A 25,603-nucleotide genomic window follows, 5' to 3' on the forward strand; every position below is an offset into this window, starting at 1 on the left:
TGTTTGTTAACCAGAAGGAATCTGTTTTTTAAATGTTTTTATTTAAAAATGTATTGTGATGAGCCTGATGGCATCACTCCTTTCCCGGCAGTGACCTCTCACCATGTGGCCAGTGAACGGCAGCCACTGCCTGATCCTGACAGCGGCTCTGGGTGAGGATCACATGGGAGGGGGGGCAGACAACCTCTGTGAGATTGTAATGGTGTCATTGAATGAGACATGGTATCCCCCTTTTGCTTTTGTGGATACCCCATCCCTACCTAATGGCCTAGTTGTTCCTCCCCGCATCCGCCTACGAAAGATGCTGAATATCTTCTAATGAGTACTATATGCAAGACATCGCAATCTGACTTACCCTCTAAAATGTAATGAAAACATCTGCTCAGCCTCTTCCTACAAATCTACAACTGACTGTCCTTTTTTAAAGGACAATTATCCAAACTTTACCTGTAAAACTTCAAGAAGGGACTTTCATTCCCATAACTACCAGGAAACTGCAACAAATAAGATGAATGCAGATCAAGGAAGGCCAGGAACACAAGCTGCGCTCTAGTTGTTGCGGGAGATTTATGCAAGCGTAGCAGCTAACTGAGCCGGGCTGCTGGAGGGAGAAAGCTGCTTCTCTTGAAATGAGCCGAAAGACTGTCAGGCTGAAGAAAGGAAAGCAGTGCTAGCAGGCTTGCAAAGCCAAGACAGGGAATCTGACTGTGAAGAAACCCACTGCAGTAACGCCAGAAACCAACTGAGGGCTCCTGAGCGTTCGCAGGTGTTTGGAGGTAGCCTTCGCCTTACCAGAGCCTGAAGACCCGAATTAGACCAGCCCAGCAGCGACCACAAAACAGAGAAGCCAAGAACCTGATGCAGCCACAGAGTGGAAACGCGAAGAACTATGATCAGCTTACCGCAGGAGAAGGAGAATGCACCAGCCAGAGCTGGTGACTCCACCTGAGGGGAAGCTGGGACGCCGGGACGTATTGCCAGCCATGCCAACACCGAATGAGTGTTTGGGAAGCATCCTAGAGAGAATATTTATGAAATGGAAGAGAAACACAAGACTTTCCAGCTTGTGAGTGTATGCAATACAAATGTGAAAAAGCAGAAACGAGAGATTATACATTTTGAAGAGGTCTGCAGAGTCCACATGAGGGACGCACTGGTAGGTAAGTATACCAGGCAGAGACAAGCTAAACATTGTGTAGGAACATACCTAACTTGGAAAGATCCTGAGAAAGGCATATCTGGATTAGCAAAAAGGCTGTGCTGATCACAAGAGTGGCTTCCTGGCTGGAGAGTACACCAGGTATCCTAACAAGACATAGGCAGAAATTCAACATTTGATCAAGAGAAACACAAGGAACTGACATTCCCTTTTTCGCTTTAGATTTGATTTTCTTAGTGGAAGTGCCAAAATCGAACTTTGGACTCGGGACTGTTGCCTCTAGAGCAGTGACAGAGGCATTTTCCCCACTCCCTTTTTCTAAGTCTTTGACCAAAACTGAGCCCCTTCATGTCCGAGTCTCATTCCTGGCTCCTCACAGTATCTAACCTGGAATGCCTGCTAAAGGCATAAACTTGCCTGGGATTCGAGCACAGGGCAAGAAACCAAATTAATGGTTAAACGTTTACATTTTACCATTGTAACAGTTGTAACAGAAAATGTGTTCAAAGTACTTGCTTGAAATGTTATTGAAACCACTGTCTAATCTTGGACCATTTACATACTAATTTAGAGCAAAATGTTATATAAGATTTTATTAATAAGCCTCATTTTTTCTTTGCAGATGACCTTCCTCATTGGGTGTTATCGGCTATGAAGTGTCTTGCAAACTGTAAGTTTATACACCATTTTCATGGACTTCCTAGGCACAATTTGCACTAGCTTTGTAGAAGGTGGCAGAACTTGTAGAAATAAAATGCAGTGCATGTGCAACTCCAGTAATGGTTTCAGATTTAATTGGCAATTATCAATTGTGAGTTAAAATACACAAGGCAGACAAATGGTTTTTCATGTCAACAGTCACTAATGGAGCCACGGCTTGATGCCCTATGGATTCCAGTAGGAATAACACAATTACTGTAATTGTTAATACTTGTATCCTCTGTACGTTGTTTGCTCCACATTTGCATATCATTTAACTAGTTTTGTGGGGAGTTCTAACTTTATAGAAATTTTCTCGCCCATTGTGGGATCCTTTTTCCTCATAAGATTTAAATGAAAAGCTAGTTGCCGTAATTAATTAAAATGAATTCATCTTTTATAATACACTTAAAACCAGAGAGCAGTCTAAGCGTGGGACCAGGATTCAAAATAGTTTCTCTGCATTGTCATGCCTCCAAGAAAAGCAAGTTGCCCCTGAGCTAGCCTCCATTCTATTGTAATCATTTAAATCTCTTAATTTACCTGAAGGCTTTTTAAAATGTAATAGCAAGATATTGCCTCCTATGGAGCCTAGTTGAGTCCTCTGATCTGCCTCCTGTGCGGAGGGAGCTGTGTGGCAAGATGGCGAGACCTTTATGCTGTGGTATTTTAGACGGGTTGGGTTTTCTTGCCCCCTCGCCCCCCCTCCACTGTGTCCTGCCATTTACACCCCACCCCTTCTATCCCAATACTCACGAGCTATGTGACTCTGTATGTGCCTCAAGGAGTATGATTCTCCAGTGAGGAAGACCCAAAGGTACCCTGTAATAATTTTCAGATCAGGGTACCCTATTAAGCTTCTTGTCACTGACTGGTGGCAGCTGTGTAAAATCCTTTGGAAGACTCCTTGCTTTTGCACAAAGCTTGTGATCGGGGAGCTTAAGAGCTTCCCTGCAGGCCCCAATTAAAATGGTGATCTTGCTCTTCAGTGAGGCTAAACTGTGTTTACCTGGTATGAAAACCCTTTTTGGATATATGGACATGATTTTCTTGAGACTCGAGGTTGGGAGCTCATTGCCATGACAAGATGTGGCCCAGTGTGTAAATTGGTGTCTGTGATGCTGGAAATGCATCAGAGGGACAGGGCCTCTGAATCCTTGTCCTTTACTGCTTTTTATCGTGTGTTCTGTCATGTTTTCTGCCCAGGAGTCCATGTGGGACTCCTGGCAGTGCAGCTCTCTTTTGGTTTGGTGAACAGACCCATGGGATACCCTTATGGCACCCATGGGTAGGGGTACAACCCTGTACCCCTAGTGTATGTTTTTGGGCACCTGTGGGTGGCCCACAGAGCAGGGTATGGGCTGGTGGCAGCTCCATGCTGAATTTGACAGGTGCTCTGGGTGTCCTCCATTTTGGGATCCCCAGGCCCTGCCATTGGGATCAGTTGATTCCTGATAGAAAACAAGATGGCCCCTGTGGCCTCTTGCTTTCTATTGCCTCTTATCTTGTTTTCCCAAAGTCCTGGGAAGCCCTGACTCTGTCCCTTCCCCCTGACTGGCTGTTGGGTGGAAGTTCCATATATGGTGTTGTTGTGAAGGCCCAACTAGACTGACTGGAGCCTTCCCAGTGACTGTATGTTGTGGGTACCGCCTGTGGGTGGGACCTAGGTGAATAGAGTGTGTGACCAATACACACTCCTTGTTGTGGTTTTCTGGTTTCTGGCATGAGAGACAAAGACTGAGACAGCCCTGCCCGAAACTGGACTAAATGCAGTGTGTAGTGTTGAATGGCTGGGTACTTGTCCCAATCCACATTCCTTGTTGTGAGTGTCTGAAAGGGAGGAGTGTGGCCTTAATGCACTGTGTGCCCGATTGGCTGACTGACTGCATGAATGCCCTTCTGTATGATTGGCTGCTGAGTGTGTGCCAGCAGTGTGGATTAGAGACAGAATCGTATATCTGGGGACCTCTCACCACTGGTAATTGTTCAGAAGCAGCCAGAAGTTCAGGAACGTTCAGAAGCGTTCAGAAGCGTTCTGGAGTTGAGTCTCCACTCTAAGAGTAACTGGAACTGCTGATCCTCGACGTCCAGCTGGAAGAAGACTTGCTGTGGCATTTGCTTCGACCGATCCGAAGGCTGCCGAAATCGTCGAAGACTGACCCGAGAGAGGACCTGGTAAGGCGCCCTCTTCCCGTGCTCCGAGGGACCATCGAGCACCGCTCCATCTTCGCCGAAGCGCCCTGGAAGACAGACCCTCGAAAGGCTGCCGACCCGAGACGGGACCGCCGAGGAAATCTAAGTGAAGCACCCAGACATCAACGCCGTCGAAGTCCATTGCCGTCGACCAGGGTTCGCAGGTTTGTGTAACCGCTGGAGGCCCGTCGAAGTTGTGTTGCCCAGCCGTGGGAACCACTTGACGCCGTGCCGCCGACGACCGGAGCCGTCCGCTCCTTGCCTAAGAACATTCGAATCGAAGGACTACCTCGACCACACCGTTGACCGCTTTATCCTGCCGGAGAAAGTTGAGGACGACCAACGCGCCGAGGAGAAACCTGTCGGTGGGTTTCCCGCCACCCGAAGACCACAAAGACTCGACGCCCTTGCTGGGCCTCCGTCTCCACAATCTTTGCGGTCCAGAACTATTGTCACCGAGGTGCTCCGCACACCTCTGCCTTGCAGGACGGCGACGCTCCGACGCCGACGAGCACCGCTCGGACGAAGCTGCCGCCTCATCGACGCCGTTCTACCCTGTTTGTCGACGGACGTTCGACGCCCCGTGTCTCCCGCTTGAAAGGGAAGGCATTCAAGAAGGGCCGTCGATTCCCCGTCGCCGAACGCCGAGTTCCTCGACGCTTCTCGACGATCCGTGACTCCCGCTTGAAAGGGGGTCGCTCAAGAAGGATCTGTCGACGCCTCTTCGAAGAACTCGACTCCACCAGGTACATTGGGGGGGTAAAAACATTATAGGAGTGAATAAGACTTGCAGAACAATATATGGACTGGGCTTGTGCTATACCTATTTTACAGGTTGCCCAGGTGGGGGGGGATCTCCACACAGAACTGTGTCTAGTGGTAGGGGCCAGTATTCTGCCTATTGCTCAACCATCTTATTTTCTCTCCTCCCTCTATTGCTGGTTTCACTCTATTGATCTGTGTGACATTGTACAGTTTTGTTGATGCACTTTAATGAGATCTAATACAAAGGGTGGTACCACTTTAGAATTGTATATAATTGCCATTGTTGATTTTCCTGAGTACAAAGTGAGTTATTATGATAAGTGTACATAACCTTGAATATTGATTATATAAAGACTGTGTTCTAACCAATACAGTGTGTGGACATTCCTTTGTGGGTGCTTGGGGACTACACTGTACTTAAGAACCAGCCTGCAGCACCTCCTGAGAAGCTAGGCCTTGATTGCTCGACCATTGCTACCGTACTAGAGAATCTTGGCTGGGGTCCTCTGTGCCTCTCTTCTACCATATAGAGAGCAAATGTACAGACACCCCCCACCGGTCTTCTTTACAGCTGGTGGCAGTGGTGGGATGCTTATGGTTTTAAGAATCAGTGTATAACCGTGCCACTTACAAAGGATATCTGCACTTTATTAAATTAAGGTTTAGTTGTGTACAAGATAACTGCATTACAAACAATGGAGTCTATTGCAAATGGCAAATTGACTCGGATGAGCTTGGAGGCTCTCTAGAGTGCTTGTGAAGCCAGGGAGTTAGACTTTGTGGATAAGTCTAGGGCTGAGCTGATAGCTGCCCTGGTGGACTACCAGAGTGATAGTGAAACTCTTGATGAGGGGGGGAATGCAACCAATGAGGTCTCTGCCCCTGGGGTTTCTGCTGAATCTGTTTCTGGGAATGCCGCCATTCCTGCTGCCTCTGTTCCAAACCCTAGCAATTCCTTGGAGCTTGAGTTATTAAGGATGAAATTGGCCTTTGAATACCGCAAGCTGGAAATAGATGCTGAACTTAAGAGAGAGGAGTTGGCTCAACAAGTGGAGCTCAAGAATAGGGATCTTGAACTCAAGAGCCAGGACACTGAATGTCAGAGAATCCAGCTAGAGAAAGCTAGAGTGGAGACTTCAGCTAAAACCAGTGAGAGTGTCAGGTCCCCAGCCACCAAGATTATGAAAGATTTGGTTGGTGTATTTGTGGAGGGTTCAGATATCCTCCAATGGATTGAAGCGTTTGAAATGGCTTGTGCGATTCATGATGTTGATAAGAGATTGGGCTAAGTGTTTGTTAAGCAGAGTGCCTCAAACCGGATATGACTGTATTCTGAAGCTGAGTGTGGAAGAAAGGGGTCAGTATGAGTGTATGAAGTCTGCTTTGAGTCAAGTTTGGCAAGACACCTACCCAATACCTTAGAAGGTTCAGGGATTTTAAGAAAAGAGAATGTGTCTTGGGTTGACTGGGTGAGTGCTGCGCACATGAACATGATGGGGTGGATCGATGGATACAAGGTTAAGACTTTTGTTGAATTATCCCACCTCTTGTTCTTTGAGCATTTTTCTGAAGCCTGTTCACCAGAGCTGCGTCAGTATGTGGCTGACCAGAACATTTTGGACCCCTTTAAGCTGGCTAGGTTGGCTGACAAGTGGGTCTCCCACCGGGTGTCCCCTAAGGACTCCAGTGGGAAGGACAAGGACAAAGAAAAGGGGGCCTCTCAGAAAGCTGAGGAGTCCCACAAGCATACAGTCGGGTAAACCTAAACCTTCCTCTCCCAAGACCCAAAAATCTAGTTGGGATAAGTCATCTGTGGGTGGGAATAAGAGTAGTGGTCCACCTGCTGCAAAGCAGGCTCCCAGTGGTTCCAGTACCGTACCCCGCACTCCTGGCGCTTGTTGGGACTGTGGGGCTCTGGATCACAAAAGGGGTGACCCCAAGTGTAAAGGTAAGGCACTTGGAGTACAGGCTGTCAGCCTGACCTACCCTTACCCCGTGTCTGAGGTGGAGGCCACTGTCCTCCCCTCCTCTACCGGGATCACATTTGGTGCTCCGGTAGAGATTTCCTTAGTGTCCCTTGGGGCCTGGGACCAGTATGCAGAAGTACTGGCGACTATCCCACAGAACACCCGTAGGTTTTTGAGAAGTGTCCTCTTGAATGGCCAGCCTTCTACTGGTTTGAGAGACACTGGGGCAAGCATGACAGTGGTGGACAGGACCCTGCTCAAGCCAGAGGACTATGAAGGTGCTCCTCTGCAAACCACCAGGTTAGCTGGTGGGCCTCCCAAATTATCACCTGTAGCCTTAGTCACACTCATGATTGGAGACAAGACAGCAAAGCTTCCTGTCCTGGTTCAGGACAATGTCCCTGCTAACATTCTGTTAGGGAATGATCTAGTAGAGTTGGGGTTGATCTCGGATGGTCTTCCCATGACTGCCGCTGCAGTCACTAGGTCACAGGTGACACCGGGTCTGGCTGTGGGTCAGGTACCCGAGCCAAAGGCAAGAAGAAGGAAGACCAAGAAGGCCACCTCTGTGGAGGGAACACCTTCTCTTCCTGCTGTTCCGACAGCACCCTTTGGGATCCATGCTCCGGACGGGCTGGGTCCAGTGGAAAACCCAAACTCAACTCCTGTGGGAGAAGAGACAGAAGACTCTCCTGTGGGAGAGGTTCTCAACCCGGAGGATCACCCCGACCTTCAATGCTGGTTAGCTGAAGGGGGACCCTCCCGGGCAGACTTCTGTAAGGGACAGAGAGAGTGCCACTCTCTCGAGGGACTGAGTAAACGGGCCCTGTCCCAGGCACAAGGAGAAGTGCCTAGGACATTCCGGATTTATTGGGAGGGTGAGCTCCTTGTTAGTGAGCCCACTAAGCCTGAACCTGGTGCCCTCAAGAGGTTGGTGGTATCCCAGGTTTACAGGCCCTTCCTACTGCAGTTGGCGCATGAGGTGCCCTTGGCTGGTCATCTTGGGACCAAGAAGACTAAGCAGAGGCTCTCTGCCCATTTCTACTGGTCACGAATGGGAGTAGAGGGGGAGTCGCACTGCAGGACCTGCCCAACTTGTCAGTTGTCTGGCAAGACTGGAGGCAGGGTCATTGCCCCACTGCAGCCATTACCAGTGGTTGGCACACCATTTGAGAGGGTGGGCATCGACATCGTCGGTCCCCTTGACCCTCCACTTCAGGTGGACATCGGTTCATCCTGGTCTTGGTAGATCATGCCACCAGGTACCGTGAGGCAATACCCCTTTGGACTGTTACTGCCAAGGTGGTTTCCAGTGCTCTCCTGGGCATTTTCACCCGTGTTGGATTCCCCAAGGGGGTTGTCTCTGACAGAGGATCCAACTTCATGTCTAGTTACATGAAAACCATGTGGAAAGAGTGCGGGGTAACCTACAAGTTCTCCACCTTTTACCACCCCCAGACCAATGGTCTGGTTGAGAGATTTAATAAAACTCTCAAGGGCATGCTAGGGGCTTTGGAAGAACCCCTAAGGAGGAAATGGGATCTCCTCCTGCCATGCCTGCTGTTTGCTTACAGAGAGGTACCTCAAGAGGGTGTTGGTTTCAGCCCCTTTGAGTTACTCTTTGGACATCCCGTGAGGGGGCCCCTCGCCTTGATCAGAGAAGGCTTGGAAGCCACCCCTCCAGGTGCCGCCAAGCAAGTGGGGGACTATGTGTTAGGCCTCAGACGGAGGATGACACAGATGATGGGCCAGGCAACAGCAAATCTCAAGGCCAGCCAGGAATTGAATAAGTACTGGCATGACCTTAAAGCCTCGCAAGTGGATTGGACTCCGGGACAGGAAATCCTTGTGATGGAGCCTACCAAGCCTAGAGCTTTGGCAGACAAGTGGACTGGACCCTTCAGGATCATCTCCAAGATGGGCGAAGTCAATTATCTGGTTGACATGGGAGCCTCTAGGGTAGCCCCTCAGATATTCCATGTCAACAGGCTCAAGCCTTTCCACCGGCGAGCAGAAGTCTCATGTCTCTTGCTAGCTTCAGGGCAAGAAGAGGATGAGAGTGAGCCCCTTCCTGATTTGCTGCATAGCAACCCTCAGGATGGCTCAGTGGAGGGAGTACATCTCTCTCCGGATTTGACAACAGAGCAACAGAGGGCCTGCAGGGCTTTGCTCCAACAGTATGCCTCTGTTTTCACTGACGCCAGGCCTTACACCGTGGTGTAGGCATGAAATTGACACTGGTGACAGTGTGCCTGTCAAAAGCAGGTGCTACCGTATGTCATCCAGGCTGAGGTCGCCAAGATGTTGGATCTGGGTGTTATTGAGCCCTAAACCAGCCCCTGGTCCAGTCCAGTGGTCCTTGTCCCCTAGGCAAGTTCCCAGGCGGGTACCAAGGATTGGAGGTTCTGTGTGGACTGCCGAGGAGTCAATGCCGTCACCAAAACTGACGCGCACCCATTGCCCAGGGCTGATGAGCTCGTGGACACCATAGGTGCTGCCAAATTTGTGAGCACCTTTGACCTTACCTCAGGCTATTGGCAAATGGCTCTGACGGACCATGCCAAGGAAAAGACTGCCTTCTCAACACCTGAGGGACTCTACCAGTTTAGGGTCATGCCTTTTGGGTTGAAGAATGCCCCTGCAACCTTCCAGAGATTGGTCAACCATGTGCTCAGTGGGCTGGAAGCCTTTTGTGTGGCTTACTTAGACGACAGTGCCGTCTACAGTTCCACCTGGGAAGAGCATTTGACACATCTGGATAAGGTGTTGCAGGCCTTGAAAAGGGCTAACCTCACTATCAAGGCCACCAAGTGCCAGATAGCTCAGGGGAAAGTTACCTATCTTGGTCATGAGGTAGGAGGGGGTCAAATCCAACCTCTCTCCAGTAAAGTACAGGATGTACAGAACTGGGAGACTCCCACTACTCAAACCCAGGTGAGGGCCTTTTTGGGCCTCACTGGGTACTATAGCAATTTCATGGCAGACTATGGAACCATAGCTGCACCCCTGACAGCTCTTACTTCACCCAAGCAGCCTAGGAAGGTTAATTGGACCGAAGACTGTCAGAGGGCCTTTGATGGCTTGAAAGAATGTCTGTGTAGGGCACCTGTGTTGTGTGCGCCTGACTACAGCCGACCCTTTATCGTCCAGACGGATGCCTGCGACACCGGAATTGGAGCTGTCTTGTCCCAGTTAGATGACAAAGGGAGAGAACATCTTATCATATTCATCAGTAGACAACTCAAGGGTAGAGAACTTAGGTGGGCTACTGTTGAAAAGGAGTGTTTTAGCATAGTTTGGAGCCTTAGGCGTTTTAGGCCCTACCTTACGGGGTCTACCTTCAAGGTCCAAACCGATCATAAGCCCCTGAAGTGGCTTATGCAGGTGAAGGGTGAGAATCCGAAATTGCTCAGGTGGTCCATTAGCCTGCAAGGGCTAGACTTCACCATAGAGCACAGACCAGGGAAGAGTCACGATAATGCAGATGGCCTTTCCAGAAGGTATGTTGACCGTCTGGATGAGGGTGTCTATCCCGTGGGAGATTAGGCACCCTCCACCTCAGTCTGGGGGGGGGCGACTGTGATGCTGGAAATGCATCAGAGGGACAGGGCCTCTGAATCCTTGTCCTTTACTGCTTTTTATCGTGTGTTCTGTCATGTTTTCTGCCCAGGAGTCCATGTGGGACTCCAGGCAGTGCAGCTCTCTTTTGGTTTGGTGAACAGACCCATGGGATACCCTTAATGGCACCCATGGGTAGGGGTACAACCCTGTACCCCTAGTGTATGTTTTTGGGCACCTGTGGGTGGCCCACAGAGCAGGGTATGGGCTGGTGGCAGCTCCATGCTGAATTTGACAGGTGCTCTGGGTGTCCTCCATTTTGGGATACCCAGGCCCTGCCATTGGGATCAGTTGATTCCTGATAGAAAACATGATGGCCCCTGTGGCCTCTTGCTTTCTATTGCCTGTTATCTTGTTTTCCCAAAGTCCTGGGAAGCCCTGACTCTGTCCCTTCCCCCTGACTGGCTGTTGGGTGGAAGTTCCATATATGGTGTTGTTGTGAAGGCCCAGCTAGACTGACTGGAGCCTTCCCAGTGACTGTATGTTGTGGGTACCTCCTGTGGGTGGGACCTGGGTGAATAGAGTGTGTGACCAATACACACTCCTTGTTGTGGTTGTCTGGTTTCTGGCATGAGAGACAAAGACTGAGACAGCCCTGCCCGAAACTGGCCTAAATGCAGTGTGTAGTGTTGAATGGCTGGGTACTTGTCCCAATCCACATTCCTTGTTGTGAGTGTCTGAAAGGGAGGAGTGTGGCCTGAATGCACTGTGTGCCTGATTGGCTGACTGACTGCATGAATGCCCTTCTGTATGATTGGCTGCTGAGTGTGTGCCAGCAGTGTGGATGAGAGACAGAATCGTATATCTGGGGACCTCTCACCACTGGTAATTGTTCAGAAGCAGCCAGAATTTCAGGAACGTTCAGGAGCGTTCAGGAGCGTTCAGAAGCGTTCCGGAGTTGAGTCTTCACTCTAAGAGTAACGAACTGCTGATCCTCGACGTCCAGCTGGAAGAAGAAGACTTGCTGTGGCATTTGCTTCGACCGATCCGAAGGCTGCCGAAATCGTCGAAGACTGACCCGAGAGAGGACCTGGTAAGGCGCACTCTTCCCGTGCTCCGAGGGACCATCGAGCACCGCTCCATCTTCGCCGAAGCGCCCTGGAAGACAGACCCGAGACGGGACCGCCGAGGAGAACGAAGTGAAGCACCCGGACATCGACGCCGTCGAAGTCCATTGCCGTCGGTCAGGGTTCGCAGGTTTGTGTAACCGCTGGAGGCCTGTCGAAGTTGTGTTGCCCAGCCGTGGGAACCACTTGACACCGTGCCGCCGACGACCGGAGCCGTCCGCTCCTTGCCTAAGAACATTCGAATCGAAGGACTACCTCGACCGCACCGTTGACCGCTTTATCCTGCCGGAGAAAGTTGAGGACGACCAACGCGCCGAGGAGAAACCTGTCGGTGGGTTTCCCGCCACCCGAAGACCACAAAGACTCGAACGACTCGACGCCCTTGCTGGGCCTCCGTCTCCACAATCTTTGCGGTCCAGAACTATTGTCACCGAGGTGCCCCGCACGCCTCTGCCTTGCAGGACACCGACGCTCCGACGCCGACGAGCACCGCTCGGACGAAGCTGCCGCCTCATCGACGCCGTTCTACCCTGTTTGTCGACGGACGTTCGACGCCCCGTGTCTCCCGCTTGAAAGGGAAGGCATTCAAGAAGGGCCGTCGATTCGCCGAACGCCGAGTTCCTCGACGCTTCTCGATGCCTCTCGACGATCCGTGACTCCCGCTTGAAAGGGGGTCGCTCAAGAAGGATCTGTCGACGCTTCTTCGAAGAACTCGACTCCAGCAGGTACATTGGGGGGGTAAAAACATTATAGGAGGGAATAAGACTTGCAGAACAATATATGGACTGGGCTTGTGCTATACCTTTATTTTACAGGTTGCCCAGGTGGGGGGGATCTCCACACAGAACTGTGTCTAGTGGTAGGGGCCAGTATTCTGCCTATTGCTCAACCATCTTATTTTCTCTCCTCCCTCTATTGCTGGTTTCACTCTATTGATCTGTGTGACATTGTACAGTTTTGTTGATGCACTTTAATGAGATCTAATACAAAGGGTGGTACCACTTTAGAATTGTATATAATTGCCATTGTTGATTTTCCTGAGTACAAAGTGAGTTATTATGATAAGTGTACATAACCTTGAATATTGATTATATAAAGACTGTGTTCTAACCAATACAGTGTGTGGACATTCCTTTGTGGGTGCTTGGGGACTACACTGTACTTAAGAACCAGCCTGCAGCACCTCCTGAGAAGCTAGGCCTTGATTGCTCGACCATTGCTACCGTACTAGAGAATCTTGGCTGGGGTCCTCTGTGCCTCTCTTCTACCATATAGAGAGCAGAAGTACAGACACCCCCCACCGGTCTTCTTTACAGTGTCTTAACCATCCCTGATTGGGCGACGATAAATGTTTTAGTGGTGCAGTGTGCCTGATTTGAGACTGGATGTGCATCCATTGGTCAAGTTTTCTAGAAGAGTAGCAGTGTTTGAACCATACCTTTTTGAAACGCTAGGACTAGCCCTGAAGCAGCTACAAGTATAACCAAAGGAAGACGAAGGCTCTGCCGGTTGCACTTTTCAATCTGATCAGATGATGGTGAACCATCTAGAAAGGTGCTGCGTTCCATGATTTCTGTCACGTTGTATTGTATTGCTTCCATTTTCGATGGATGCCTGTGTCCAAAGGATGGTGTTACCACTTCTACATGATTTGCCATTTTTCATGTATTTGTATGTGTTCCCGATCCATTTCTTCATGTAACATATGCTCCCTACCAATGGTCTCCTGATTTTTATAATCAAAAAATGCCTACAAGAAGGGTAATATGGGGGAGGGGTTGTATGTAGTGTTGAAGCAGGGCTTGAAATTAGCCTTATCTCTTCTGTTGCACCTTCTGTCATCTTCTGCCATAACACGAAGAATGGGAGACCTCCATGACTGGTGTTGGTTATTGCACGCCTGTACTTCATAGTCAACTGCCATCCCACCTAAAACACTTGTCTCCAGCATCTGTCTCCCCAATTTTGGGTATAGGATGCTTCCCTATAGCAAATCCAGGTGGGACTACAGTTCTATGTGAAAACTCTACTCCCCATAAATAGATTTCTGGCATATTCCTACACAAATGTGAGCACTGGACAAACTATGCTGCCTCCATTATTGTTCTGCTGAAGCTGTGAACATAGGCTACACATCAGAGCGTTTACACCCTCCATCTTCTCTCATGTTAATGTTAAAGGATATTTGTATCGCGCACTATCGCCAGCGGAGTGGTCCCTTGGTGGTTCTGAAAGAAAGGAGGGGTGGAGGGAGTTTGTGGGGATGAGCTGGAGAAGTGCAAGAGAGCAGTGATGTGCTGTTGGCGGCCTCAGCCCGGAATTCCATTGGCTGGGCTTGGGGCGTTGTACTGTCGGAGGGTGTCGTGTGTTGTTGTGCAGGTCTATGCATGCTTTGTTTTGTTGTTGCAGTGTGGTGAAGTTTGTGCAGATTGTTGTGTTCTAAGTTTGTGGTTGGGTTGGGTTAGAATTTGAGAGATGTATGCAGAGTGGTTGGTTAGTTGGCATTCAAGGTTTGAAGTGAGGCGCAAATTCCGTATTTCTGATCCGGTGGGGTGTTGGGCGTCTCCGTGGCTATGTCCAGCTTGGGGGCTGTACGACACTCACGGTCCCTTTCCAGTACGATATGATATTTTATTTATATAGTGCCTGTACACAATGTGTTTCAAAGCGCTTCAAGGCAAGGTAGGGAACAAGGGAAAATATGATGACATTCTTACAGGCCATGAACAGTAAGGATGTGAAATTAACTATCGTACTCGGCCTGACGACATTTCAGATAGTGCAAGAGCTAAGACAAAGATCAGGAAGGGAGGGAGAAGAGTGGGAAGGAGATGGAAACGTATGGGCAACTACTGTACTAGGCCTGACGACATTTCTGGTAGGGCCGGAGAAAAACAAAAGGTGAGGGAGAGGGGTGCAGAAAGGTAGGGGAGGAACAAAACAAGCGACTATCCTACTAGGCCTGACACCATTTCAGATGGTGCTGGAGAGGGGACTGGGGAGGAAAAAACAGTAAGGGGAGAGGGGGGTAAGGGGGGGGAGAGACAGACTAGGTCCAGGGACAATTCTGATAGAGTAAGTCTCTAGAAGAATGTAAGGGGCGGAGATGGGGGGGGGGGGAGGGAGAAGGGAAAGAAGGATAGAACAGAGAGTTAGCAGTCAAAAGAGTGGAGAAGCAAGAGGGGAGAGAATACAATTTCAGAAGTCAGTAGTAACACATAATGTTGCAAGCCAGGATACAAGATGAAGATGGGAACAGCATGATTCAGGGCCATCATGAGTACAAGATGCAAAGGAAGTAGAGCATGAGCGTTGAGAAAGGGTGACGCACCATGAATGAATTAAGTCCATAAATCTTAAATCCTGCATTGGCCACAAGACGGTGATGGTGAAACCAGAATGTATCAGGACAGACTCCTGCAGAAGTAGGTTTGAGGGGGTGAGTGGGGAGCAGGGTAGAAGAATAGAGCAAAACTGGCAACACCTGTGTGCAAGAATGGTGGGGGCACAAGGGAACATCACAGGGGACCAGAGGAGGTGGGGATGGCTTGTGGGGACAGAGGGAGTAACACATGTTGGTGCATGCTTACCTGCTGTCCGTCTATCCGTTCATATGTATAACCTTGCCCAGGTTAGGCAACTGGCTGCCTATATGGTCCCTGTTTGTATGCGGGGCGGGCCGGGGTTAGTGCGTCTCTTGCAGTCTAGCCCAGAAAGCATTCCCAATCTAGTAGGAGGATCGGCATTAGTAGGCCCTGGTTTACTCCCTCCATGTGTTGAGGCCTGCTTGGCATTGATCATCTTATTTGGTTGCTCATTCAAGTTACCGCTTCTACCCTCTTTAGTAGGTCAAAATGCTAACGCTTGCACTTAGGTCCAGGGGCAGTGTGCCTGCATTCACCAGTCTTTGGTCCCTGCCCCTGCCAATATCTACAGCTTAGTGTGGCAAGTGCTAATGTTCAACCAACTTTATAGAGGTATGAGCTATTGTAGCATTTATCGAGCGGGTGAAGGTTGTTCACTGGGAGTTGGCTAGGGACGCTGGATTCTGTCCTTATGGGTGTCGTTTGTGTCCTATTAGACGTAGTGTTTATATTTTTGTAGTAGGAGTTTCTTTATTTGGATTTAGATGTTGTCATTGCCGTACTAGATTTGTCATCCTTTCCATTGTGTTTCTCGTTGAGTGGTTTTGGTTTTTCAGTTTGCATCTGTGATGTTGAAGAGCCAGGTTTTATTAATTTTTCTGAATTGTAAGTGGTCTGATGTTTCTGTCACAATTCCTGCCCCAGCCCCCCGGCATATCAGGCTGGAGCCAGGTCACGACCACTTAGTTGGCCCCTAAGGGCCTCTCCATCTCCCCAGACACCTACGTGGACTCAGACTTGGCGCCTTTGGCACCAAGCTCACACACAGTCCTGAGATCCACTTAGTATTGGACTTGCATTGTATTATGGGGCAATGGATGCCCCCATGTAATTCCTTGAACTGGATGAGCGGTCTAGTCTTTCGGGTGTGGCCTAGCCCTGGGATACCTACAGACTATTTAAACCACGCCCGGCCCGAGAAACATGCTTTGCGGTTCTCTGCACCTGCAGCGTGACACTGACTGTGCTCAGATCTCCTGAAGAGGCCCACTTCTTTCTTCAGCGACAGCGCACCAGCAAGAATAAGAACTTTGTGGCCAATACTCGCCTCGAAGAGCATCCAACTTCTGTCCGGCTCTTCCAGATTCCTACGGCAGAGTCATCTCCATCTTGGCACTCTGCGCCCTACCAAAGAGGAGAAGAATAGAAGAAAAGACATTAGTAAGAATTTGCAAATAGAGTTTAATCCTTACCTGAACTCCCGTAGATCGGACAACTTCTGCTCCGGAGCATTCCGCCGATCTGAAAAAGGGGGAAAGACGCATCAGGTTAGCGCAAAACATTTAAGAGGTGCCGCACATCACGCTTTCTCACCGCAGCTCATCTCCTCAGCTCGCTTCCATGCTGGGTTACTGCGGCACCTAAAAGGACATGGAAAAGACGAACATTGGTTAGTGCTAAGGGAGCCAATAAGCATCACGCTCCACATTCCTACTTACTTCAGCAGCATATCACCATTCTCAAGACCTTCATCACCTGGAAAAAAAAGACACAGTATTAAAGGGACTAGAGCCATCAGAACCTTTGGAAGACTCATTCCACTTACCGGCTGGGCTGAAGCCGCAGCAAGCCCCGTCCGCCGGGTCCGTGCCAGTGAAGCAACTAGGCACCCTCCAGCCCGCATCACCCAACGCACACCTGCATCGAAGGCAGGACGGAGAGTGCCCCACATCAAAAAACAAGGTGAGGAGAGGTCTGGGGGAAGGTTGGGACCCAGGGAAGAAAAGGGGGGGGGGGCTGGGAGGCCAGACAAGGACCAATAGGGAATTGACCTCTGATAATACTGTTTCAGGCCCAGTGCTTGGTTGAGCAAGTCCAGGGAAGGGTTTGAAGTGGTCAGAAGTCCGGGCCGGCTGAGTGGCGTCCCCGTGGATATCAGGTGAGCGTTAGTTTCTTATTTCTTTCGGGATGTTCCAGGTTTTTGTGGATATGTGGGAGAATGAGGTGCCCCCAAGTTTTTTCTCGAGGTATGGTTCTTCTTCCAGACAGATTTCGTTGCTTGATCTGAGGAGTCTTGTTGGCTTGTAGATTAGTTTCTTTTGCAGGAATTCGGCTGATTGCCCTGTGAGTTATGCACATTGTTTTGAAGATGATGCAATGTTTGACTGGGAGCCAGTGCAGTGTTTTTAGGGCTGGAGTGATGTGGTCCCTTCTGTATAGTTTGAGGAGGAGTCTGGCTGCTGCATTTTGGATCCGTTGTAGTTTCCTCTGGAGGTATTCCGAGATGGAGGCTGTTTGCATAGTCGATTCTTGACATGATTAGGGTGATGGAGTGTTTTGTGGGTGAAGGAGAGGAAGGGTAAGATTCTTCTTGCCGTGTGAAGGAGGAAGAAGCATTTCTTGATTATTGCATTGATTTGCCCTTCTAAGATTAGGGGGTTGTCCATCAGGACTACCAGATTGTTTTTATTTATTATTTTATTTTTTAAAATTTTTTATTACCTTAGATGGAGTTGGTGTGGTTCCCATTTCTGTTGGCCATGGAATATCGGTGGTGTCTTGATTTTGGATATCATCATGATTTCTGTCTTTCCTGGGTTGATTTTCAAGTTGTTGGCATTCATTCAATTAAATACTTTTTTTAGACGATCGATTAGGGTTAGAGTGATCGGCTTGATTGTCTTCGAATTTGTAGATGTCATCTGCATTGTTGTAGGTAGCAGGGAATGTTGTATTTTTTGAAGATTCTGATTGGTGCAGTTTGGTAGATTTTGAAGTACAGTGGTCATAGTGAGGACCCTTGTGGTTCTCCACAGTTGTTGACTCGTGGTGTGGATTTGAATGTTTGAACCAAACGGTTTCTGTTCTGTCTGCTAGGAAAGATTTAGTCCAGAGTAGTGCTGTATCTGTAATGCCTATGTCTTCTAGTCTTTTGGTTAGGGTGTCATGGCTAACTGTGTCCAAGGCTGCGGAGAGGTCGCGTAGAATCAGGGCTTAGGTTGTGTCGAGTCCGTGTTTGTTTTTAGTTTGTCCCAGATGGACAATAGTGCGGTTTCTGTTCCTCTTGCGGGTCTGAAGCGAACTTGTGCTCGGTCCAACAGGTGGTGTTTTTCTACGTGTTCTTGGGTTAATTTGTAGACTTAAGTTTCCAGGGGTTTTGCTGGGTAGGGAATGTTTGAGATCGGCATGTAGTTGGAGAGGTCTTCTACGTCGCCACTTGTGTTTGAGTGGTTTGATATATGCTGATTTGAATGTTTTGGTATGGTTCCTGTTGCTAGTGAGAGGTTTAGCAGGTTTCTGTAATATTCTGATGGTGTTCCTTGTACTAGGATTGATTTGTAGTTATCAGGCGAGCATGGATCCATAGATGAACCTGATTTCTTGCTGTGTTTTACCAGCAAGACGCAAGCCTCTGCCGATATTTCAGGATAGTTGTGTTGTGGTTCTGTTAGGTTCAGTTTGTTGGAGGTTATGGTTAATTGGTCTGTTTTGTATGATTTGTCGTATGTCGTTGATTTTATTCTTGAAGTGGTCTGCCAGGTCGTTGCAAAGTTTCTCAGAGCGGGTTGGGGTGTTGTCGCAGCCTGGTAGGTTTCTTATTTCTTTGATGTTGAACATTTCTTTTTGTGAGTTTGTCGCATTGGTGATTGTTGTCATAATGCCTTCTCGTTGCTTTTTGTATTTCCTTCTTGTATGCATGGTTTCGTTTCTAGAACGGTTTTCTCTTCTCTGGGCTGTATTCTTTCCTCCATTCCAGCTCCATTTTCGTGTTGTCCTTTTTCATGGTGCTTAGTAGCAGTGTTATGTTGCGCTTTTTTTTTTTTTTGATGGGGTGAATGGTTTTTCCGGGGCGATCTAGACAATTATATCAGCATTGTGTAGCAGCTCTGCTTTCCTGTCTAGGTCAGCCAGCTCCAGTTCTGTAATTGAGGGTTTGGTCGTCTCCAGTTGTTCGAAAAGGTTGCTTGTTTTGACGGTTTTCCAGTTTCTTTTTGTGGTGGTTGCAGGTTTGGGGGCCTGGATGGTTGGTTGTCTGATGATGAGAGATGGGGGCTACACAGATTTTTTTTCCTGGGCGAAGATTGCGTCGAGGGTGTGTCTTGCCGAGTGTGTCGCTCCTTTGACCATCTGTCGTAGTTTCATGGTTGTCAGTTGTCCGGTCAGTGAATTTTGGGAGTTGCCGTGTCTTGCTTCAAACCAGATGTTTAAATCTCCAAGGATAATTAGATGTTCATGCTTGATGGCTATGTTGGTGATGACTTCTATGAAGTTATCGACAAAGGTTGCATCATATGGCGGTGGTCTGTAAACCAGGATGAATGTGATGTTGGTTTTTGGGTTCGCTGATGGGTATATGACGATGGTTTTGCAGTTGATGTTGAGAGGGTCGTCTGTTTTTATTTTTAGGTGTTCTTTGAATGCTATGTTTCCTGTTTATTTGAAGGCATTTGAAGTTGGCTGGGAGGCAGCTTTGGAGTGTAATTCCAAGCCATGTTTCTGTGATGAATAGGATGTCAATGCCGTTGTCATCGAGGAGATCAAAGATATCTGTTGAATGTTTTAACATCGATCATGCGTTTAGTAGATTACAGTGGAGTTTAGAGGTGTGGTTTGGTCTTTATTGTTGGAGCCGTCTTCTGATCGGTGTTAGGGTTTCCTTAAAGGTTGATCTCTATTTGAGGTGTTGGTATAGGTGCATCTGTGTCTTCGAAGAGTTCTTCTAGGTTCAGTCTTCGGTTTTTGTTTTCCTCAGGTTCTTCTTCCTAGAATTGTGGGCGTCGAGTGGAAGTTACTCTTGATTTGGTGATGTGGGGTGTTTTTGCGTAGTTTTTTTTTTTTTTTATTTATGATGTTGTCTGCTCTTCTGCGTGGTTGTTTGGTTGTCTGCTGTTGCTGATTCTTGTGTTGGGTTGGTTCTTTCTGATGACTGGTTGTTTGCGAGGTATGGCGTTAAGTAGATGGATTTTTCTCTTCTCTTAGCGTTGGTTCGAGTCGTTCCTGTGATTCAGTGTTTTCTGCAGTTGCGTGTCTTTGCTGCTGTTCCGGTGTTTTTGTTCTTTCTGCCCTTTTTATTCCACTCTGTACAGGTCGTTTGCATGGCAGTTTGGTTCGAGGACTCTTTTGGTCTTTATTTGTTTTGCTTTGGTCTGGCGATCTTGTTGGTGTAGTACTGGGTGAGGGGGATTGTCCGCTATAAGTTTGGGTACTGTCTGTTGGTCGGCAATTGGTATTGCCAACTTTTTAGTCAGAGTTTTTAGTAAGGTAGGGGAATTTACTTTGTATTGTATCTTTGGGTTAACGTTGGCTGCTCTTAATATGAAGCTCCCTGGATGAGGTCCACTGCGGTGAGCCCAGTGTGCGGGGTTGGGAGGGTAGCTAGTTTGTACACATGAGCTAATTGTTTAAATGTTAACCGCTAGATTAGAGAGCTTTGCACGGTGGGAGAAAGGGCTGCGCCCAGTCGGACACATTACAAGCCTATACACAGGTGATGAATTACAATTTTAATAAACATGTGAAAGAGTACAATTATAAGAATAGCTAGAAAAAAAGCACATAATATGTAATATGCCCAAAAATTAACCTAAACCAGGCTCAAGGGGGTCCTTGTTGTGGATGCACTTGCTGATGGGATTTGAGAGAACCCGGAGGAGGAAAACAAAGTGCATGTTTTGTGGAGGACATGCCGACCCCCGTCAAATGCTTGACCATGGTTTTACTATAGTGGACAAAAACCTAATCGAAGTACTTTCCAAACTTTGCTGGCAGGCACTTTGCCTGTCAGTTTCGTGTGTGGTATGTAAGATAGAATTGCTTGCATACGAATGAGTACACTGAGGGAGCGTGTGTGTCCATGGTGCCAGCGTATAGGAGGGGGGGTGGGTGACTGTGTAGAGAATGATAACGGGGATATGCAGAATCTGGTTGAGTATTCCAAAGGGCATCATCAGAAAATGAAAAATCGTAAATGGGAGATGTGCACGTTGTGGCCGGGGGTGTGCAAAGCATGAAAAACGGGGAGGAAATTGGGCAAAAATAGGAACGAGGCAGAAAAGGAGATGGAGATGGAGATGGAGGGAAGAGGGACGGAGAGAGAGAGAGTGTGAATGGAGAAAAGGGGAAAGGAGTTTTGTCTTCAGATCAAAGCATTGTAAAACACTACCTTCCACATAAATGCACAAAAGAATAGAAACGGATTCTTTGGCAGGAACCAGGCCCATGAAGCCTGCTTTTGTGTGCGATAAACATTCGTGCTCTTACCAAATCTAGCCTTGTTTTGCATCCACTCCTATTGGATCTTAACTCTGGCTGCAATCTGGTAAATGTACATGTTCATATCCTTATAAGCTGCATATGAACGGAAGCACTGTAATACCCCTGCCTGCAGTGCTACTCGGTTTTTTTTTTTTGCAGATCCACAATTTCACATTTATTTTTTGGGGGGAGGAAAGTGGCTAAACGGTGGATTCTTATTAGTTCTGCCAGAACTAATCCTATATGATGGCTGAATTAATCCTTTGCGATCCCAACTTCTTAACCAACATCAACATTTTGTGAAATGGTGACCACCATCAACAGTGCCCCTTTCCCTACCTTCTTGATAATGCTTTTGTTTATCACAACCTTCCCTGCCCATGTACTTTAGCAAAAATAAACTATTACTTCCCATCCAAAAACAACAGGAAATGGCTTCTATTGAAGCCAGGAGGAGCACCCGCAGTTTCTAGATTAGAACAGGTCCCAATTACATTATTCCTACGGCATCCGCATCTCTATTATATGCACGGTTACCAAGAAGGTGCCACATTTGAGCAGAATTCTTATTTGACAGTGCTTTGGCCATTGCTTCGCTATCTTTCTAGAACATTAACGATTTGTGACTCTTTAACCAGCTCTTAAAACAAGTCTTAGCATTTTTTAATAATTCCAGCGATCATTATCAGATGCGAGAATGCGTTGTTTGGTTTGGCACTGTCTTTCGATCTTTGACCACCTGACCATAAGTGTGACAGTGTTTTATATGATTATTGCTTGGAATAGTGATCGTGAGAGCAAAGGGAGCAAGTATGTCAGTGTATTGGACACCCACATTAGACATTATCACATTCACAAACTCTAGCATCTGTCCATTTCAATCTGGATCTTGCATTATTAATTCCAAACCCATGATTTAATGTGGTAGCTCTTATTTTCAGTGATTGCCATGCGGTTGAAAAAGATAACAATTTGTGATTGCTGCAAGGGTAAGAAATGATTAGCAGCTCTTGAGTCATACTGAACAGGCTCCTGTCAACAGAAATATAGTCAATGGTGCTTGTACTACTATTACGATGCCAAGTTGTCTGGGCTGGAATGTCACCCTTGATGGCTCCTTTGACCGTGGCAAAATTCCTTTCCTTCATAAAGTGTAGCCAACGATGAGTATCGATTAGAAGTCGAACAATCCAAATTTAAATCTCCCAAAATGATGGTATGTACAGTCGATGCTGCAATGTGTGCAACATCCAACATCGATGTTAGACCAATATAAAAATCCTCATCTGTGCAAGTAACGGGATTTCTGTAAACATTCAGAACAGCCAGGGATAATGATGCAGTAGTAACCTTAACCAATTGCAAATTACTCCTAAAAGTAGCCCATGATGTGACAGAAAAGCCTGCTTTTCGGTTGGCAGCTACAAGAAGACCTGAAGATGGTCTACCTCTAGTGTGTAATGCAGGAAGAAAAATAACATAATATCCATCCCACACAGGTGGCACCGTAAGCCAAGTTTCTTGTAGAGACAAGATATGATGCACAACTGGAAAAATTTTAATAAAAGCTTGCAAATGGCTGTGATCGCTTGTATTCCAACTAGCAATTCTTAAAATATTTTCATTTTCAGTCGTTAATGGTTAATTCCGTGTGCTAAATGAAACTCGAGTTTTTTTTCAATATTAGATTTGGCAAACTGAAAACTTTCAAATATGTTGGGTTTTGAGATGAGTTCCTTTGGCTGATTTGGTATAGAATTAGGATCATGAGCCAATAAGAAACCCATCTCAAAAAGGGACATTTTTGCTTGCCAGATTGTTTTAGCAACAATCCCTGATGGAATCCATAACCGAATGATGGAGGTCGAGGTGTCGGATATAAATTCAATTTGCTCTATATCTCTAGTACTTACATCTTGTAACTCCACTATAACTCTAAAAATGTTCAAAACACTCCTTCTATTGAGGTCATATGAAGGATAAGGCCCTTCTCTACACTTTAAAATAAAGGTAAAATTAGGAGGTTTTTTGTGGCCTGCGATGAAAAATGTGGTGTTCTAACAGATTGAGGAGTGGAAAAATTGTTCTTTCTGAATTGCCCCAAGTTATTGTGTTGGGTCCTTTTTCGATTGGCATTGAGACTCAAATATACTGATCGTTACTTGTAAAACTATGTGCTTCAGTAGATGGGGTGTTAACGCTCACTTGAGAAGGAGGTACTGAGGGTCCATTACAAGTGACTACATCAGAGAACTTTTCTTGCAGATATTGATCAACTGCTTGTTTCAATTGATTTGTCACTCCCTGGTTTTGAGCCACGGTAGATGAGACAATCAATTGTTCAGAAGGACCAAACGAAAGTTTTTTTTAATCAAATCATTGCCAGAAATTCGAGGTAATCCCTGTTCTAGATGCGTTAAAGATTCAACCGGCGCATCCAACGGTTCATATGATGTGGGTCGTATGAGAACTGGAGAATGCCTTTTAAATGCAACCTCTTTCGCAAAATGTGGTAAAGAAGAGATAGATTTTGAGGACGATGGGCACCCTATAAGAGGGAGATTATTAGCAGCCGGGATCGTGACATTCTCTGTCACAACCTTAGGAATCGAGCCTCCAATAGCTTTAAAAAATGCATTGAGGGTATTTTTTACACCCTCTTCGGTCCGGCTGATTCTTTGTTTTTTTGAGAATACCATAAAGTGTTTGGAGTATTTGTTTCAACAGTCTTTTGCCACGAGAGCCTAGCACATGCCCAGTCTGGGGCGCGAGCGGCGAGGACTCCTCCTCTCCACCGGGCAAAAGGTCCACAATATCATTTGAAGGAACGGTAGAAGGCAATACATGAGTTGTGATATCTTCAATAGCACGAATTACATTGGTGAACTGCGGAAGGTGGGTAGCCTGCCCCGCATGAGCATATGGTTCATCCTTAATAGTACTAAATGGAGATGCTATTTTAGAGTTAGCTATAGCAGTAAAACTACCACAGGTTATAATGGAAGCCTCCATGTCGGCCGATACCCCCTCTCGGGGAGAGGCAACCATCCCAGTAAAGGGGTCTTGGAGATGAATCCATCGGATAATCTCCTCTAGTTGAACTCCTTGTTTATTCATTTTATCTTGTAACATTTCAAATGTGTAACCCAAGAAATGATGTGTTGACCGCATTCAAAGCTAATTCTAACATATTAGGCATTGCTGCGGGCAAAACACAAGAGGGTGGTTTAACGGCTCTCGGTGTAGGGAGCGCAAAAGAGGCAATAGCGGAATTCGCAGGAGTAGAAAAGGATTCATGCAATATGTCTGCGATTGAGGCACATACATGATCAGCTTTCAAGGAAGTCGCAGATTCACACTGACTACCATATATTGATATGCTAGAATTGTCTAGTGCTATCGGAGAAATGGGTGCCATGCTAGCTATGGATTTTGTACTGAACTTTCTTTTTACTTTAATCAATTTCAAAGAAGCAAGAATGGATTTGTCAGAAATAGATTGGTCTGTCAGGGATCTCACAGACGGAGGGGCAGGAGTTTGGGGTACCGTTTGTGTCGCATGGTTGAAGGCGATCTTCGCACTGTCACCAGCCACCTCCAGCCGCGTATTTTGCAAGTTCAGGTCAGGATACATTTTTTGCGGCAACAACACACTGAGATGCAGAGTGCTGGATATCTGGTAGCCTAGGAGATAGAGTGAAAGGTGGTAATTGAGACGGAATTTATTTTGGAATCGTGCATGTTTCTGAGTTTTACAGCATTATCTGGCATATTAGATTTTAAAGGGTAAGGCACGAATACCATGAACAGATTACTGCTCCTAAACAGTCAATATCACAAATCGCACCAATCTGAAAGAAGGTTTCTCTTACTTCAGCCGTCTAGTGAAGGCTATTGAAACCAGGTTATGGGAACCCGATCACAAGAAACTCAAATGGGGGTAAGCCACGGCCACTGCGTTGCGGCAAAGCAGAACTTATCCGTGAACTTGCACTTGCACGTGCGCTGTGCGCGTGAAGGCCCATTTTGTAGAGACGGAGGCACGGCATTTCCTGGGCAGGTCTTGGTACGGATGTCAATCAAAGTGGTGTCACAGAGAAAGCAATCCGCTTGAACACACACTGCTGATTCAATATAACAAAGTCCTCCGAGTCCACAAAGAGACACTGTTGCAAAAAAGCAAACGAGCAGTCCTCTCAAGCGGCAAAGCGGAACTTATCCGTGAACTTGCTCGTGCCCCCACTTTACCCACTGTTCATCTTCACAACCAAGAAAAAACAAGCTGCCGCCAGCAGC

At 47.3% G+C, this 25,603-nt stretch overlaps 1 protein-coding gene across 3 annotated transcripts in view; it reads left to right on the forward strand.

Moving 5' to 3' along the window:
- Positions 1 to 25,603, forward strand: part of DEPDC1 (DEP domain containing 1) — a 324,213-nt gene that overhangs the window by 119,323 nt on the left and 179,287 nt on the right. For all 3 annotated transcript variants that reach the window (XM_069641927.1, XM_069641928.1, XM_069641929.1), the window contains exon 6: positions 1,782 to 1,829. In XM_069641927.1, the coding sequence (XP_069498028.1) occupies positions 1,782 to 1,829 (48 nt within the window). The remainder of the gene's footprint in view (positions 1 to 1,781; positions 1,830 to 25,603) is intronic.

Source organism: Ambystoma mexicanum, chromosome 1q (assembly GCF_040938575.1).
Source record: "Ambystoma mexicanum isolate Mex_15411 chromosome 1q, UKY_AmexF1_1, whole genome shotgun sequence".
Taxonomy (NCBI): Eukaryota; Metazoa; Chordata; class Amphibia; order Caudata; family Ambystomatidae; genus Ambystoma; species Ambystoma mexicanum.